The following is a 13,298-nucleotide window of genomic DNA, read 5'->3' as shown; positions in this document are numbered from 1 at the left end:
TTTTAGTGCTAAATTTAGAAAATCACATTGGTCCTCCCTTGATGATTTTTGATGGGGATGATGAAGGGCGATGCTTCCCTATTCGGTGTGCGTTTGATCCAGGAGGGAATAGCTTGCCAAAGTTTTTGTTCGCGGCGCTCTTTGTTGTGTCGTGGTTTCCACCTTGAGGACAAGGTGGATTTCAACTGTGGGGGAATTGATACGATAATATCTCTATGAATATCTCATATCTCTATTATTTAGTTTAGTATTTATTTAGCATATATTTTCCATATATTATTAGGATCTTTATTTTCTTGTTCTCTAAGTTAGGGTAGTCTTATAAATAGGAGATATTGTATTCTTCTAATGCATTCAAGAAATATCAATTATCCTTTTATTTTATCTTTACGCTTTTATCGTATCATTTCTGGTTTGATCGATCGGCAAAGCTCCGACGACTACCTTTTATCCCTAAATTTGACGCCGGATTGATCGTCGGGCAACAACTCCCGCGACGTTCGACGCAAATTATCCGAGTTTGTGCCATGTACATTATTGTTAATATAGTAAATATTCCATAAATTAATAAAATCGATAAAACTAATAATTAATTTCTCGCTCCTAATTATAACTCTACAAACTGAAAAATCCTTATTTAAAACTTCAGCATTCATTTTTATGGAATTAATCTCGGATTTGAAAAGTGTACGAATGAAAATCACAGTGCTGCAAAGTAGTACAACTTAGCATTCAAAATCTCCAAGTTAAAGACATGGTTAATCACCTTTTGGAAGTGCGATCACGACTCAGTCATATTTTACGATGCGACGTTTGAGATGGTCGTTTCCATTTTCAGATATCTTCTCCACAATCCTTTCTGCTGAGGCCACTACAGATTCCCTGCAATATTGTACCTCGATTAATTGGAGTGTTGGGATTTCTCCAATGTTGCTTGGGATTTCCTTTAGATCACCGCAGTACAATAAACGGAGGTGGCGGAGTCTAGGGAAATGTTCAATCTTCAAATGTAAGAATAAGATCAAACTGTTAGTAAGTGTACACAACTGCTCTCATCTGGATGAGAGCAGTTTGATATTATTCTTATTAGTATTTTTTAGTCTGTTTAGTCTAAATAGTCTCATCGGCTATCCAACGCACAATCTTTAAATGTTCAAGATATTGAACCTGCAGTGAGGGGAACTCATCTCCATCTGCCAATTCCCACTCTTCATCACATGTCTCTTTTAAATCGACAGTTAATCACATGTAAACAACCTTTTGATGAGTTAAAAGATATATTGTATAAGAGCTTGTATGGTAGAAAGTACTTGATTGTATTAGATGATATATGGAATACGAAATTATGGGATGAGATGAGGTTGTATTTCCCAGATAACAACAATGGGAGTCGCTTTGTGATCACCACTATGGAATCTGATGTGGCTAACTATGCTGACTCTTCGAGATCCCAACATCAAGTGCAACTACTTAGCGAGTCTGAAAGTTGGAATCTGCTCCGCCAACTTGTGTTTGGAGAAGAGGAGTGCCCTCTTGTATTATAGGAGATTGGTCGAAAGATCGCCGAGGATTGCGGTGGGCTTCCTCTAGCCATCCGTGTGATTGCAGGACTGCTATCTAAGATGGAAAGATCGGAAGATGTTGGGAGGAAAACTGGGGACAATGTAATAGCAGCAATTTCTAGATCAGGTGAACAATGCTATAGTATATTGTCTTTAAGTTATAACCACTTGCCAAATCACTTGAAACCATGTTTTTGGAGTAGAAGATTGTCCTCCTGAATTGCTAGGCATTGGACAAAGATTGCTAGCGACTATGGTGGGCTTCCTCTAACCATCGGTCTAATTGGCGGGATACTATCCATGACCGAAAGGTCCAAAGATGCTTGGGACAAAATTGGGAACAATGTAATAACAACAGTTTCCAAATCAGGCGAGCAATGCTATTGTATATTGTGTTTAAGTTATAACCACTTGCCGAATCACTTAAAACCATGTTTCTTATACATGGGTGCTTACCCTGAAGACTACGAGATTGAAGGCTACATATTTGTACAGATGTGGATTGTAGAAGGATTTGTAAAATCAAACGGGGAAAGCAGTTTGGAAGAAGAGGCACGGGATTGGCTAAAGTCTCTAGTAGATAGAAATCTATTTTTGGTTAGAGAATACTATATGTATGGGGAATCAAAGAGATACAACATGCATGATATGCTGAGGGATGTATGCATTAGGAAATGTGACGAAGACAAGTTTCTAAATGGTCACAACAAGTTCACATTCTCTAATCCACGTCGCATGAGTTTTCACACATCAGACGAATTGGAAGATGTTAATGATTCAATAGAGTCAATGTCACTATCTCGATCTATTATATGCATTGGTCTTGATTGTGTTGAGTTTCTATCAGGTGCATTTTTGGCGGCAAGATTGCTAAAGGTGTTGAATTTAATGGATATGGGTTTCTCTAGTTTCCCAACCGAAATATTTGAACTTGTCAACCTATGCTTCTTATGTATCCACTGCAATTTCAATATACCTGTTATGACAAATAGGACAATTGTGAATCGAGAAACAAAAGAACATAAATAGACACATAATTTACGTGGTTCACCAATGTTGTGTTGGCTACGTCCACGGGCAAGAACAGAGAACAAATTGTATTATGACTGCGGTTTTCAGATACAAATTGGATCTCAGATCACATAATTATGTGCTTTAATCCCATATATATAGGCACACATTAGACAGACTGGGCCTAGGAAACATAATCCTATCCCAATTAGGAAACCTAATCCTATACAAATTCAAGGCATACTAACAAATCTCCACCTTGACTTGAATTCTCCCTTGCAGACGCATCATCATAATACCAGACGAACAAACTTCTCCATTCTTGCCTCAGATTTTCCCTCCATGGGCAACTAACAGCTCATGCCATTAAGCAAGTCCAAACAATGTTGGAACTTGCTCTGCGGGACCGACTTGGTGAACATATCAGCAGGATTATCAGCAGTACCTACTTTCTTCACCTCAATTCTCTTCTCATCTCTTAGAAAATGATACGTCACATCAATATGCTTAGTCCTCTCATGATGGACTTGATCCTTGGCTAAACAAATAGCGCTCTGACTGTCACAGAACACAACAGCTTGATCTTGATGTAAACCAAGATCACCAACTAGCCCTTGCAACCATATTCCCTCTTTAGCAGCTTCTGTCAACGCCATATACTCTGCTTCAGTAGTAGACAAAGTAACTGCAGCCTGCAAAGTTGCTTTCCAACTAACAACAAAACCACTAAGAGTGAAAACATAACCGGTCATAGATCTTCTACTATCGACATCTCCAGCGTAGTCAGAATCAGAATAACCAGTCACTAAACAGTGAGTATCACCTCCATAAATGAGACCAATATCAGACGTACCTCTCAAGTAACGAAAGATCCTCTTCACAGCCTGCCAGTGCTCCTTTCCAGGATTTCCCATGAACCTGCTAACAATGCTGACAACATGCGCTATATCTGGCCTAGTACAGACCATGGCGTACATCAAACTCCCTACTGCATTAGAGTACGGGACTCGAAACATGTACTCCTCCTCAACTTTGAATTTCGGTGCAAGATCAGATGACAAATGAATGTTTGTGGCACTTGGAGTATCAATAGCCTTAGATGCAGACATGCCAAATCTTGACAAAATCTTCTCAATGTAGCTCTTCTGTGACATAGAAAACTTATTCTTTTCTCTATCTCTAGAAATCTCCATGCCCAGAATTTTCTTCGCAACACCCAAATCCTTCAAATCAAACTCAACACTAAGATGAGCTTTCAACTTCTGTATTTCAGACTTCGACTTCACAGCTATGAGCATATCATCCACATATAGAACAAGATAGACCAAAGAACCATCATCAGCTTTGTTGTGATAGACACAACAATCATACAGACTCCTGCTGAATCCCAGCTTGATCATGTAATTGTCAAACCTCTTATACCACTGCCTCGGAGACTGCTTTAGTCCATACAAGGACTTCTTCAACTTGCACACATAATCCTCCTTGCCCGGAACCACAAATCCCTCTGGCTGAGTCATGTAGATATCCTCCTCAAGCAATCCGTGTAGAAAAGCCGTCTTAACATCTAGTTGCTCAAGCTCCAAATCATAATGTGCAACTATCACAAGTAACACTCTGATGGAAGTGTGTCTGACCACTGGTGAGAAAATCAACCCCCTCCTTCTGCGTGAACCCTCTTGCAACTAGACAAGCCTTGTATCTAATGCCCTCATCTGGTGTAGTGCCTTCCTTCTTCTTGAAAATCCATTTGCAAGTGACAATCTTTCCCCCCTTAGGCCGTGGAACCAATTCCCAAGTTAGGTTCTTCAAAAGTGATTCTATCTCTTCTTCCATTGCAGCAAGCCACCTGACACGCTCACTGCTCGAAACAGTTTCCTTGTAGGTAAGTGGTTTATCTGCCGAAGGCTTATCTTCGACCTCATTGGCAACCTGCAATGCATATGCCATCATATCCTCAAAACCATACCCCAATTTCTTCTTTATCCTTGGACAGTCAGCCTTCCAATGCCCTGGTTCTTTACAATATCTGCAGATGTCATCTGGCTTAGGGCCTTTAGGACCTTTTGAACCTTTTGAGTTCTGCTTCTTCTGTCCGAATTTCTTCTGCCCTTTACCCGTAACAGATAATCCCGATGGCAGATCTTTTGTGGCTGAAATCGTTGCCCTGTTGACGATCCTCTCTGATGTGGAGAGCAGATCGAACATCCTCCAACAAAAGAGTTTCCTTGCCAGTCATAACAGACTCAACAAAATTTTCATAAGATTCAGGCAAAAACACAAGCAAAATTAAAGCAACATCCTCGTCTTCTACTTTAACTTCAACATTACGCAAATCTAGCAAAATTTTATTCAAATTTTCCAGATGATCCCGAAGGGGCGTACCTTCCCGCATGCGTAACCGAAACAAACGTGCTTCAAAAGCAACTTGTTGGTTAGAGACTTCGTCATGTATAGACTCTCCAACTTCGCCCAAAGAGCAGCAGCCGTCTCCTGATCCGCAACTTCGATGATAACATCGTCAGACAGGCTCAACATGATGGTCGAGTGGGCCTTTTCATCTAAGGTTGTCCACTCCTTATCATCCTCCGTAGCCTTCTTTGTTTTGAGCGGCTCCCACAAAAGCAGAGATCGCATCTTGATCTGCCATAAACCAAAACTATTTCTCCCGGTGAATTTGTCAACCTTCACGTTCAGAGCAGACATCTCGATTTACCAGACAAATCCCTCGCAGTGGAATTCAAAATCCTAGTTCAAAAACCAAGGCTCTAGATACCAGTTTGTTATGACAAATAGGGCAATTGTGAATCGAGAAACAAAAGAACATAAATAGACATAGAATTTACGTGGTTCACCAACGTTGTGTTGGCTACGTCCACGGGCAAGAACGGAGAACAAATTGTATTATGACTGTGGTTTTCAGATACAGATTGGATCTCAGTTCACAGAATTACGTGCTTTACTCCCATATATATAGGCACACATTAGACAGACTGGGCCTAGGAAACATAATCCTATCACAATTAGGAAACCTAATCCTATACAAGTTCAAGGCATACTAACAATACCGAGAGGAATATCAAAATTGTGGAATTTGCAAACCTTGATTTGCTATAGCTGGTTTGATGAGCCAGCTGAGCTATGGAAGCTCTCCGAGTTAAGACATCTCTATGTGAACAGAATTGAGTTGTTAAAAGATGAGAAAATGAACTATAGAGTTCTGAAGAAGCTGCAAAGGATTTCAGTGAATCTACGTAAAGAGGAGGCAAGAACTTGGGATGGTTTTCTCAAAAGCATTCCAAATATAAAAAAGTTGTCCATTCTAGATTGCCTCCGAACTACACCCGCGCTAATTGATCTTAGCCACCTTCACAAGATCGAACACTTAACATGCATACAGTTTCAACACGGTTTGAGTCATCGTTTCAGAATTATATTTCCTAGCATTCTTAGAAAACTACTTTTGTATGAATGTGGTATTAATTCTGGAGCATGGAGGACTCTGTGTGCACTACATAAGCTGGAAATGCTCAAGATAGGTAGCTGCAGTTTTAAAAGCAAGGAGGAGACATGTGATGAAGAGAGGGAGGCAACAAATGGAGATGAGCTTGAAAGCGAGGAGGAGACATATGATGAAGAGTGGGACTGGGAATTAGGAGATGGAGATGTGTTCCGCTCATTGCAGGTTCTACATCTTGAAGATTTGAGGATTATGCGTTGGATAGCCGATGAGACCAACTTCCCTAGACTCCGCCACCTCCATATACGTTTCTTCTCTAATCTAGAGGAAATCCCTAGCGGCATTGGAGAAATCCCAACACTCCAATTAATCGATTTAGAAGGGTGCAGAGAATCCGCAGCGGCCTCAACAGAAAGGATTGAGGAGGAGCAATCTGAAAATGGAAACGACGATCTCAAACTTCGCATAGTAAGGGACTGAGCCGTGATCGATCGCACTTCCAAAAGGTAATTAACCATTTCTTTAACTTGAAGGTTTTGAATGCTAAGTTGTATGCAGCACTGTCATTTTGATCACACATTCATGCATATACTTTTCATTAATTCCATAAGAATGAATTGCTAGGATTTTATTTGAGAAGGTACTCTATTCCTTCATTTTTAAATTTCTTTGTTTGTTTTGATTTTTAAGAAACTAATCAGAATCCTGAAAACAAGAAAAATTGTACTACAACTTTCTAGGATTTAACTTTTCTTAGGTATTCATTTTAGGTATTTAATGGAGTGGAATATAATTTTATACATCTGTATTATTATTATTATTATTATTATTATTATTATTATTCAATTTTATTTAATTGATAATAATAAATATGAATTATACTTAATTTCAATGTAATAAAAACCAAAAAAATATAATTATAATAGCACTAATTATGTTATTATTATATTATTTATAATTGTTATTATTATAATAATAATAATTAATAACTAACTAAAAACCAATTATTGATTATTTTATTTATTTAGAAAATATGTTATCAGGCCATGTGATTGTCAAAACATTGATTGATTGCAATATTATTATCAAGCCAATAATTTTGTTGCAAAATTAGAACAAATTAATAGATCAATATTTACATGTAGAGGATTTGTAAGTTGATTTCCAAAATTTGAATTTAGTGAACATATAGAAATTTACAGACAAGTTATCCTAATAAGTGGATTTTAGAATTTTGAATTTTTTTATTATAAATAGATAGTAAGTCTAGTATAATTTAAATTTTAAAAACATGAAATTTACTACTTATTTCGAGTAGATCATAGATTTGTTGAAGTGCACTACTTTCAAGAAATTGTACATGTTCGTAATTGGGCTTGGGCCTTTCCCTTAGTATTGGCCTATTGGGTAGGATTAAAATGTATCCAAATTTTATATCAAAACTAAGGTCAAAGTTTGATAATGGTCTGTTAAAAACTGATGATAATGGTCAGTAGTAATGATATTAATTAGCCCTGTTAATGCTAATATTAATGCTGATGCTAATAATCAGTGATGTTGTAATTATAATGTATTGTATCAGGCACCAAAGAAGAGGGCCAGGACTTATGATGAAGAATCAGATGGGCCCATCTATGAGTTAAGGATGAGAAGATTGAAGACTATAGCTTTAAAGAGACAGATTGCGTTTACTTATGATGTTGATTTGTGTAATGCCTCAATGATATAGCAGTAACAAAAAAAAGGGTGATGAAAGAGCCGTTGATGTTACAATTCAAATTCATATTTTTGAGATATGAGCAACATAAATCAGAACACTAGCATGTTAGTTTTACAGATCATAATTGATTTCCCTACTAAAATCATGCAAATCTTGGATAGAATCAAGGTTTAAGTACAACCATCTTAATAAAATTATACTATCCAACTACACAATACTATATTAGTACTATCAAATTCAGTAACAGTTTCAATTGATGGAGATAATATTATTCTCTCAAGGTCAACTATGAGAGGTTTGAATTGATGAACATGTTAGCTACAACTGAGTTGTCATCTTAGACAGATTCCCGGCAAACTACAATTACCTTAATAAAATTATAATAGCCAACTACACATTATTTTTATCATAAAACAATTTTATATTATTTGCTCAAGTCAACAATGAGCAGTTGAGTTGTTTTAGATTCAATCATCTTGTTTTTGTGAGATTGCAATTTGCAACGAGCTTTGTTTTCTGAGCGAGAAGTGATCTGAAAAAAATGGCTTACAATCTCCAACCACTCATCACCATTCTTGAAGGAATCCTTGTGTTGAAAAGTAAAATGCGGAAAATAAAAGACACTAAAATCTTTATCGACTACATTGTATTTAGTTTGAATTATTGTTGATACATGGAGTACATAAGTATTTATAGGACTCTAGATATAAATATACCTAGGAACTATACCTATTGGAACTCTACATTATAAATGTTGTTCTCTTCCCAACAAGTTGGGACTCCATATTTTCTCTTCTCCACATACTTAGGAATTCTCAATTCATCTTTCCAACACTCCCCCTCAAGTTAAGTATCGAGTTTTTCGACACTTAACTTGCACGATCTTCATTTTGATAAATAGTTTATACTCGTATTCAGGAGTTCTTCACTTTTCATTGAAAGTTTAGACTCTTATCAAGGAGCTCCTTCAATTTTTTGTTGACAATTTTAACTCGTGTCATAGAGCTCTTCAATTTTTGGTTGGCAGTTTTAACTCGTGTCAAGGAGTCTTCTTCAGCAGTTTTAGCTCATGCCATAGGAGCCATCTTCGGCAGTTTTAGCTCGTGCCATTAGGAGCCATCTTCGATTTTTCAAACAGTTTTGACTCTTGTCAAGGAGTTTCTTCATTTTTTGGTTGACAGTTTTAGCTCGTATCAAGGAGCCTTCTTTGGCAGTTTTAGCTCATGCCATAGGAGACATCTTCGGCAGTTTTAGCTCGTGCCATTAGGAGCCATTCTGACAGTTTTGACTCATGTCGAGGAGTTAATTCCAGACCATTCTCGGTCCATTTCAGCTCAAACCATGAGCCAATTTCATTCCCAACTCAAACCATGAGCCAGTTTCATTCCCAGCTCAATACATGAGCCCCTCTTTTTTTCATTTTTTTTTTCTTCTTCTTGGCCCAATAACAGTAGCCCAAATTACTCTTTCTTACAAATGCTGGAATCGCCCGGCAGTGTAATTCTTCCGTTCTGCCGAACAGTTTTTCCTCTGCCATTGCTTACCTTTCAGCCTCTTCTCGGAATTCTTCTAGCAGCTATTATGGCCTTACTTCTCGATTCCATCAATAATTAGCTTTCTTCTAAGACTCTCTTCGGTCGAAGCAACTAGATGCTATAGAGTATTCACCGCCATTCCTGCGGTCATCATATCGATCTTCTCCGGCACCATGACCTTTACAGCGGCTGTGTGGCAACACTAACTCTCTCCCCCTCACCACGCAGAGGCTGGCGGCGGTGGTGGTGCATCTTCTCCATCATTAAATAGCCAGTCACAAGAACTTCAACTCCATCACTAAATGAATCTTGAGAATCTACGGACTTAATCTCACTTTTCAACTTCCCGTAGTTGAGTAGAACAATTTTTTTTTTTTATTGATGGCTTGCATAGAGAAGTGCAGATGATTTTGATGCGGAGTTCGCCGGATTTAGGAGGATCGACGACGATCTCCTTGATCGCCAGTGGCGCCGCAGCTGCCCTCGCCACCGCGGCTGCAGGAACAGAGTCGGCGCCGTACTGCCTTCGCCTAGCATCCTCGCCATCAGCGCCGCTGCTACACCCTGTCGCCGTCTCTGTTGTCGCTGGATTTTGCTGTTGCCTCACCATGGTCAGGTTTCGCCATCGATTCCCGTTTGAAACTCAGCCACCGAGAACCCACTGTCGTCATCTCGGTTCAGCCAAGCGCCTCGTTGTTTATAGCGCCGCCAACGCCAGCCCCAGACGTGGTTTCTGCTGCTGTCGTCGTGACACCGTTTCTGTAAGATCTTGCTATGGTATTTCATCCGTAGCTTTTTCCTATCTCTTTTTCCTTCATTTGTTCTCCTACCGCCGTTTTACTGTTTTGGAGAGGTGTTGTTCGGTCGCAAACTTCCTCTCCCCCTCGGCCGGACAATTCATTAACTCCATATTTGGAGCCATCATCTCCTCTGTGGAGAAACTGAATGACCTGTTATGGTTGTCCGGCATCTTCCCTTTCGGAGTCTTCTTACCTTTCTCTTTTAGATCTCATATCCTGATTGACGCTCTCCACCAGCAGCCAATCGACCATAATCTAGTATTTCTCCGTTGGCTGCATCACAGCTTTGACAAGAGAGGCCATCATCACGTAGCTGCTGTTCGGGCGTCGCCGTTGCTTGCGGTCTGCGCTGTCATCCATCCCTGTTCGCCGTCGGCCGGAGCTAAGCAGCCGCTGCTGGAGCTCTCTGAGGTCACCTCGTTGCTGCTGTCCGGATCAGTTCGGGCAGCCGCTGCCCAACGTTCTTCGTCTTGGCAGTCCTGTTTCTCCCAAAACTTGATAGGAGCTTGGAATTGTTTTCTTCTCTCTCTCGATTTCTTGAAGAAAAATATGGGGTGAAAATCTTTCAAGCAGAATAGCCTTGGTGCAACCCTTTTTTTTTTTTTTTTTTTGAACAAACTAACGAAGGATCGTTAGCTGCTCTGATACCATGTTGAAAAGTAAAATGCGGAAAATAAAAGACACTAAAATCTTTATCGACTACATTGTATTTAGTTTGAATTATTGTTGATACATGGAGTACATAAGTATTTATAGGACTCTAGATATAAATATACCTAGGAACTATACCTATTGGAACTCTACATTATAAATGTTGTTCTCTTCCCAACAAGTTGGGACTCCATATTTTCTCTTCCCCACATACTTAGGAATTCTCAATTCATCTTTCCAACACCTTGATCCTCACCAATCACGGTGGATTGTTGATGAAAACAATCCACAACTCCAATCCCTCCTTCATAAAGCTACTTCTCTTCAGAAGCTCCTTGATCGTAAATCTTCATTCACCAAACTAGACAGCCAAATAAGAGAAGTAGCACATCAAGCTGAAGACATCCTTGAATCCCACATGGTTCGTCACATGCTCTCTGGATCTAATTGCGTCAGATTCACTCTTTCCAAACCGCGTCTGAAGAAAGTAACACGACAACTTGATTCTGTTATGAAGCAAGCGGAGAAGCTGGTGGAGATGGAGGATACGAAGATGCTTCGAGAACTTGATTCTGCTATGGAACAATTGAAGCTCGTGGAGATGGAGGATAGGAAGATGCCGCAAGAGCTTCATTCTGCTATGGAGCAACTGAAGCTCGTACTGGAGATGGAGGATAGGAAGATGCCGTCTGGCAGTTCATCCAGTTCCAAGAATGCTGTGGTGGTGGGAATTGATGAAGATCTGATGCAGCTCAAGGATCGGCTGACCCGTATGAAGAAGAAGCGGGAGATCGTCCCCATCGTTGGTATGGGTGGAGTAGGTAAAACCACTCTCTCTCGAAAGCTTTATGAAGATCCATTGATTGTTGATCACTATGCATATCGTGCTTGGACCACGGTCTCACAAGATTACAATATGCGACAAGTTCTCAAAAGCCTTCTTCGTTGCATAACTGGAAAAGAATGTGATCAACCTACTGATGAGTTAAAAGATTTGTTGTATAAGAGCTTGTTCGGTAGTAAGTACTTGATTGTATTAGATGATATATGGAGTACAAGATTCTGGGATGAGATAAAGATGTACTTTCCCAGACAACAACAATGGAAGTAGAATCTGATTACCACTAGGGAATCCGATGTGGCGAACTATGCTAGCTCTTCAAGTCCGCAGCATCAGGTGCGGTTGCTTAGCGATTCTAAAAGTTGGAATCTACTTCACCAACTCGTGTTTGGAGAAAAGGAGTTCCCTCTTGTATTACAAGAGATTGGTCGAAAGATTGCCAAGGGTTGCGGTGGGCTTCCTCTAGCCATAAGTGTGATTGGGGGGCTGCTATCTAAGATGGAAAGATCTGAAGATGTTTGGAGGAAAATTGGGGAAATTGTAATAGCAGCAATTTCTGGATCAGATGAGCAATGCTATAGTATATTGTCTTTAAGTTATAACCACTTGCCGAATCACTTGAAACCATGCTTCTTATACATGGGAGCTTTCCCTGAAAACTTTGAGATTAGAGGCTCCAGACTTGTATATATGTGGATTGCAGAAGGATTTGTAAAATCAAATGGGGAAAGAAGTTTGGAGGAAGAGGCGGAGGATTAGCTAAAGTCTCTAGTAGAGAGAAATCTATTTATGGTTAGAGAATACAACAAATATGGAAAACCAAAGAGTTACTACATGCATGATGTGTTGAGGGATATATGCATCAGGAAATCTGCTGAAGACATGTTTCTGAATGCTCCCAACAAGTTCACATTCTCTAATTCTCGCCGCATGAATTTTCATACATCAGACGTAAAGGAATATTTTAAAGATTCAACACAGTCAATGTCACTAACTCGATCTATTATATGCATTGCTTTTTTCAGGCTGAGTTTCTATCTGGTGCAATTTCTGCGGCAAGATTGCTAAGGGTATTGGACTTAATGAATGTAAATTATGATAGTTTCCCAACGGTAATATTTGAACTTGTCAACCTACGCTTCTTAGGTGTCACGTGCAGTTCTTGTATACCTAGATGAATATCAAGATTGTGGAATTTGCAAACCTTGATTTGTTATTGCGAGTTTGATGAACCAGTTGAGCTATGGAAGCTCTCTGAGTTAAGATATCTAAAGGTGGGCAAAATGGAGTTGTTAAAAGATGAGGAAATGAACTATAGTGTCCTAAAGAAGTTGCAAAGTAGTATTTCATTGGATCTACATGAAGAGGAGAGAACAACTTGGGATGGTTTCTTCAAAAGCATTCCAAATATCAAAACGTTGACAATTTATGATGGAAACTGAATTACATCCACGACAATTGATCTTTGCCATCTTCACAAGCTCGAAACACTAATATGCTTTTATGTTGGAGCTATATACTCTCCAGATGATTTCTGTTGTTGTTTCAGAGTTATATGTCCGAGTAATATTAGAAATCTTGTTCTCCGTGGATGTGCAATGATTTTGGGAGCGTGGAGGACTCTGTGTGCACTACATAAGCTGGAAGTGCTCAGATTACTTGCCTGCAGTTTTAAAAGCGGGGAGGAGACATGTGATGAAGAGCGGGAGTTAGCAGAT

General features: G+C 39.4%; 1 protein-coding gene across 1 annotated transcript; it reads left to right on the top strand.

Moving 5' to 3' along the window:
• Positions 1–10,899: 10,899 nt before the first annotated feature.
• Positions 10,900–12,339, top strand: LOC125220695 (putative late blight resistance protein homolog R1A-10). The gene is made up of 2 exons (XM_048122844.1): positions 10,900–11,819; positions 11,868–12,339. Exons 1-2 carry the CDS (start codon positions 10,900–10,902, stop codon positions 12,337–12,339), a joined length of 1,392 nt encoding a protein of 463 aa, XP_047978801.1.
• The last annotated feature ends 959 nt before the right edge of the window (positions 12,340–13,298 follow it).

The sequence above is a fragment of the Salvia hispanica genome, chromosome 4 (genome assembly GCF_023119035.1).
Source record: "Salvia hispanica cultivar TCC Black 2014 chromosome 4, UniMelb_Shisp_WGS_1.0, whole genome shotgun sequence".
Taxonomy (NCBI): domain Eukaryota; kingdom Viridiplantae; phylum Streptophyta; class Magnoliopsida; order Lamiales; family Lamiaceae; genus Salvia; species Salvia hispanica.
Note: the sequence above shows the minus strand (reverse complement) of the source record. Positions and strands in the feature narration are given on the sequence as shown.

Bases quoted from the DNA above. Each gene is read 5' to 3' on its own strand.
- LOC125220695 (XM_048122844.1), top strand. From the start codon at position 10,900: ATGTTGTTCTCTTCCCAACAAGTTGGGACTCCATATTTTCTCTTCCCC. The intron at 11,820-11,867 runs GTACTTTCCCAG...GATTACCACTAG, and splicing joins TTCTGGGATGAGATAAAGAT to GGAATCCGATGTGGCGAACT.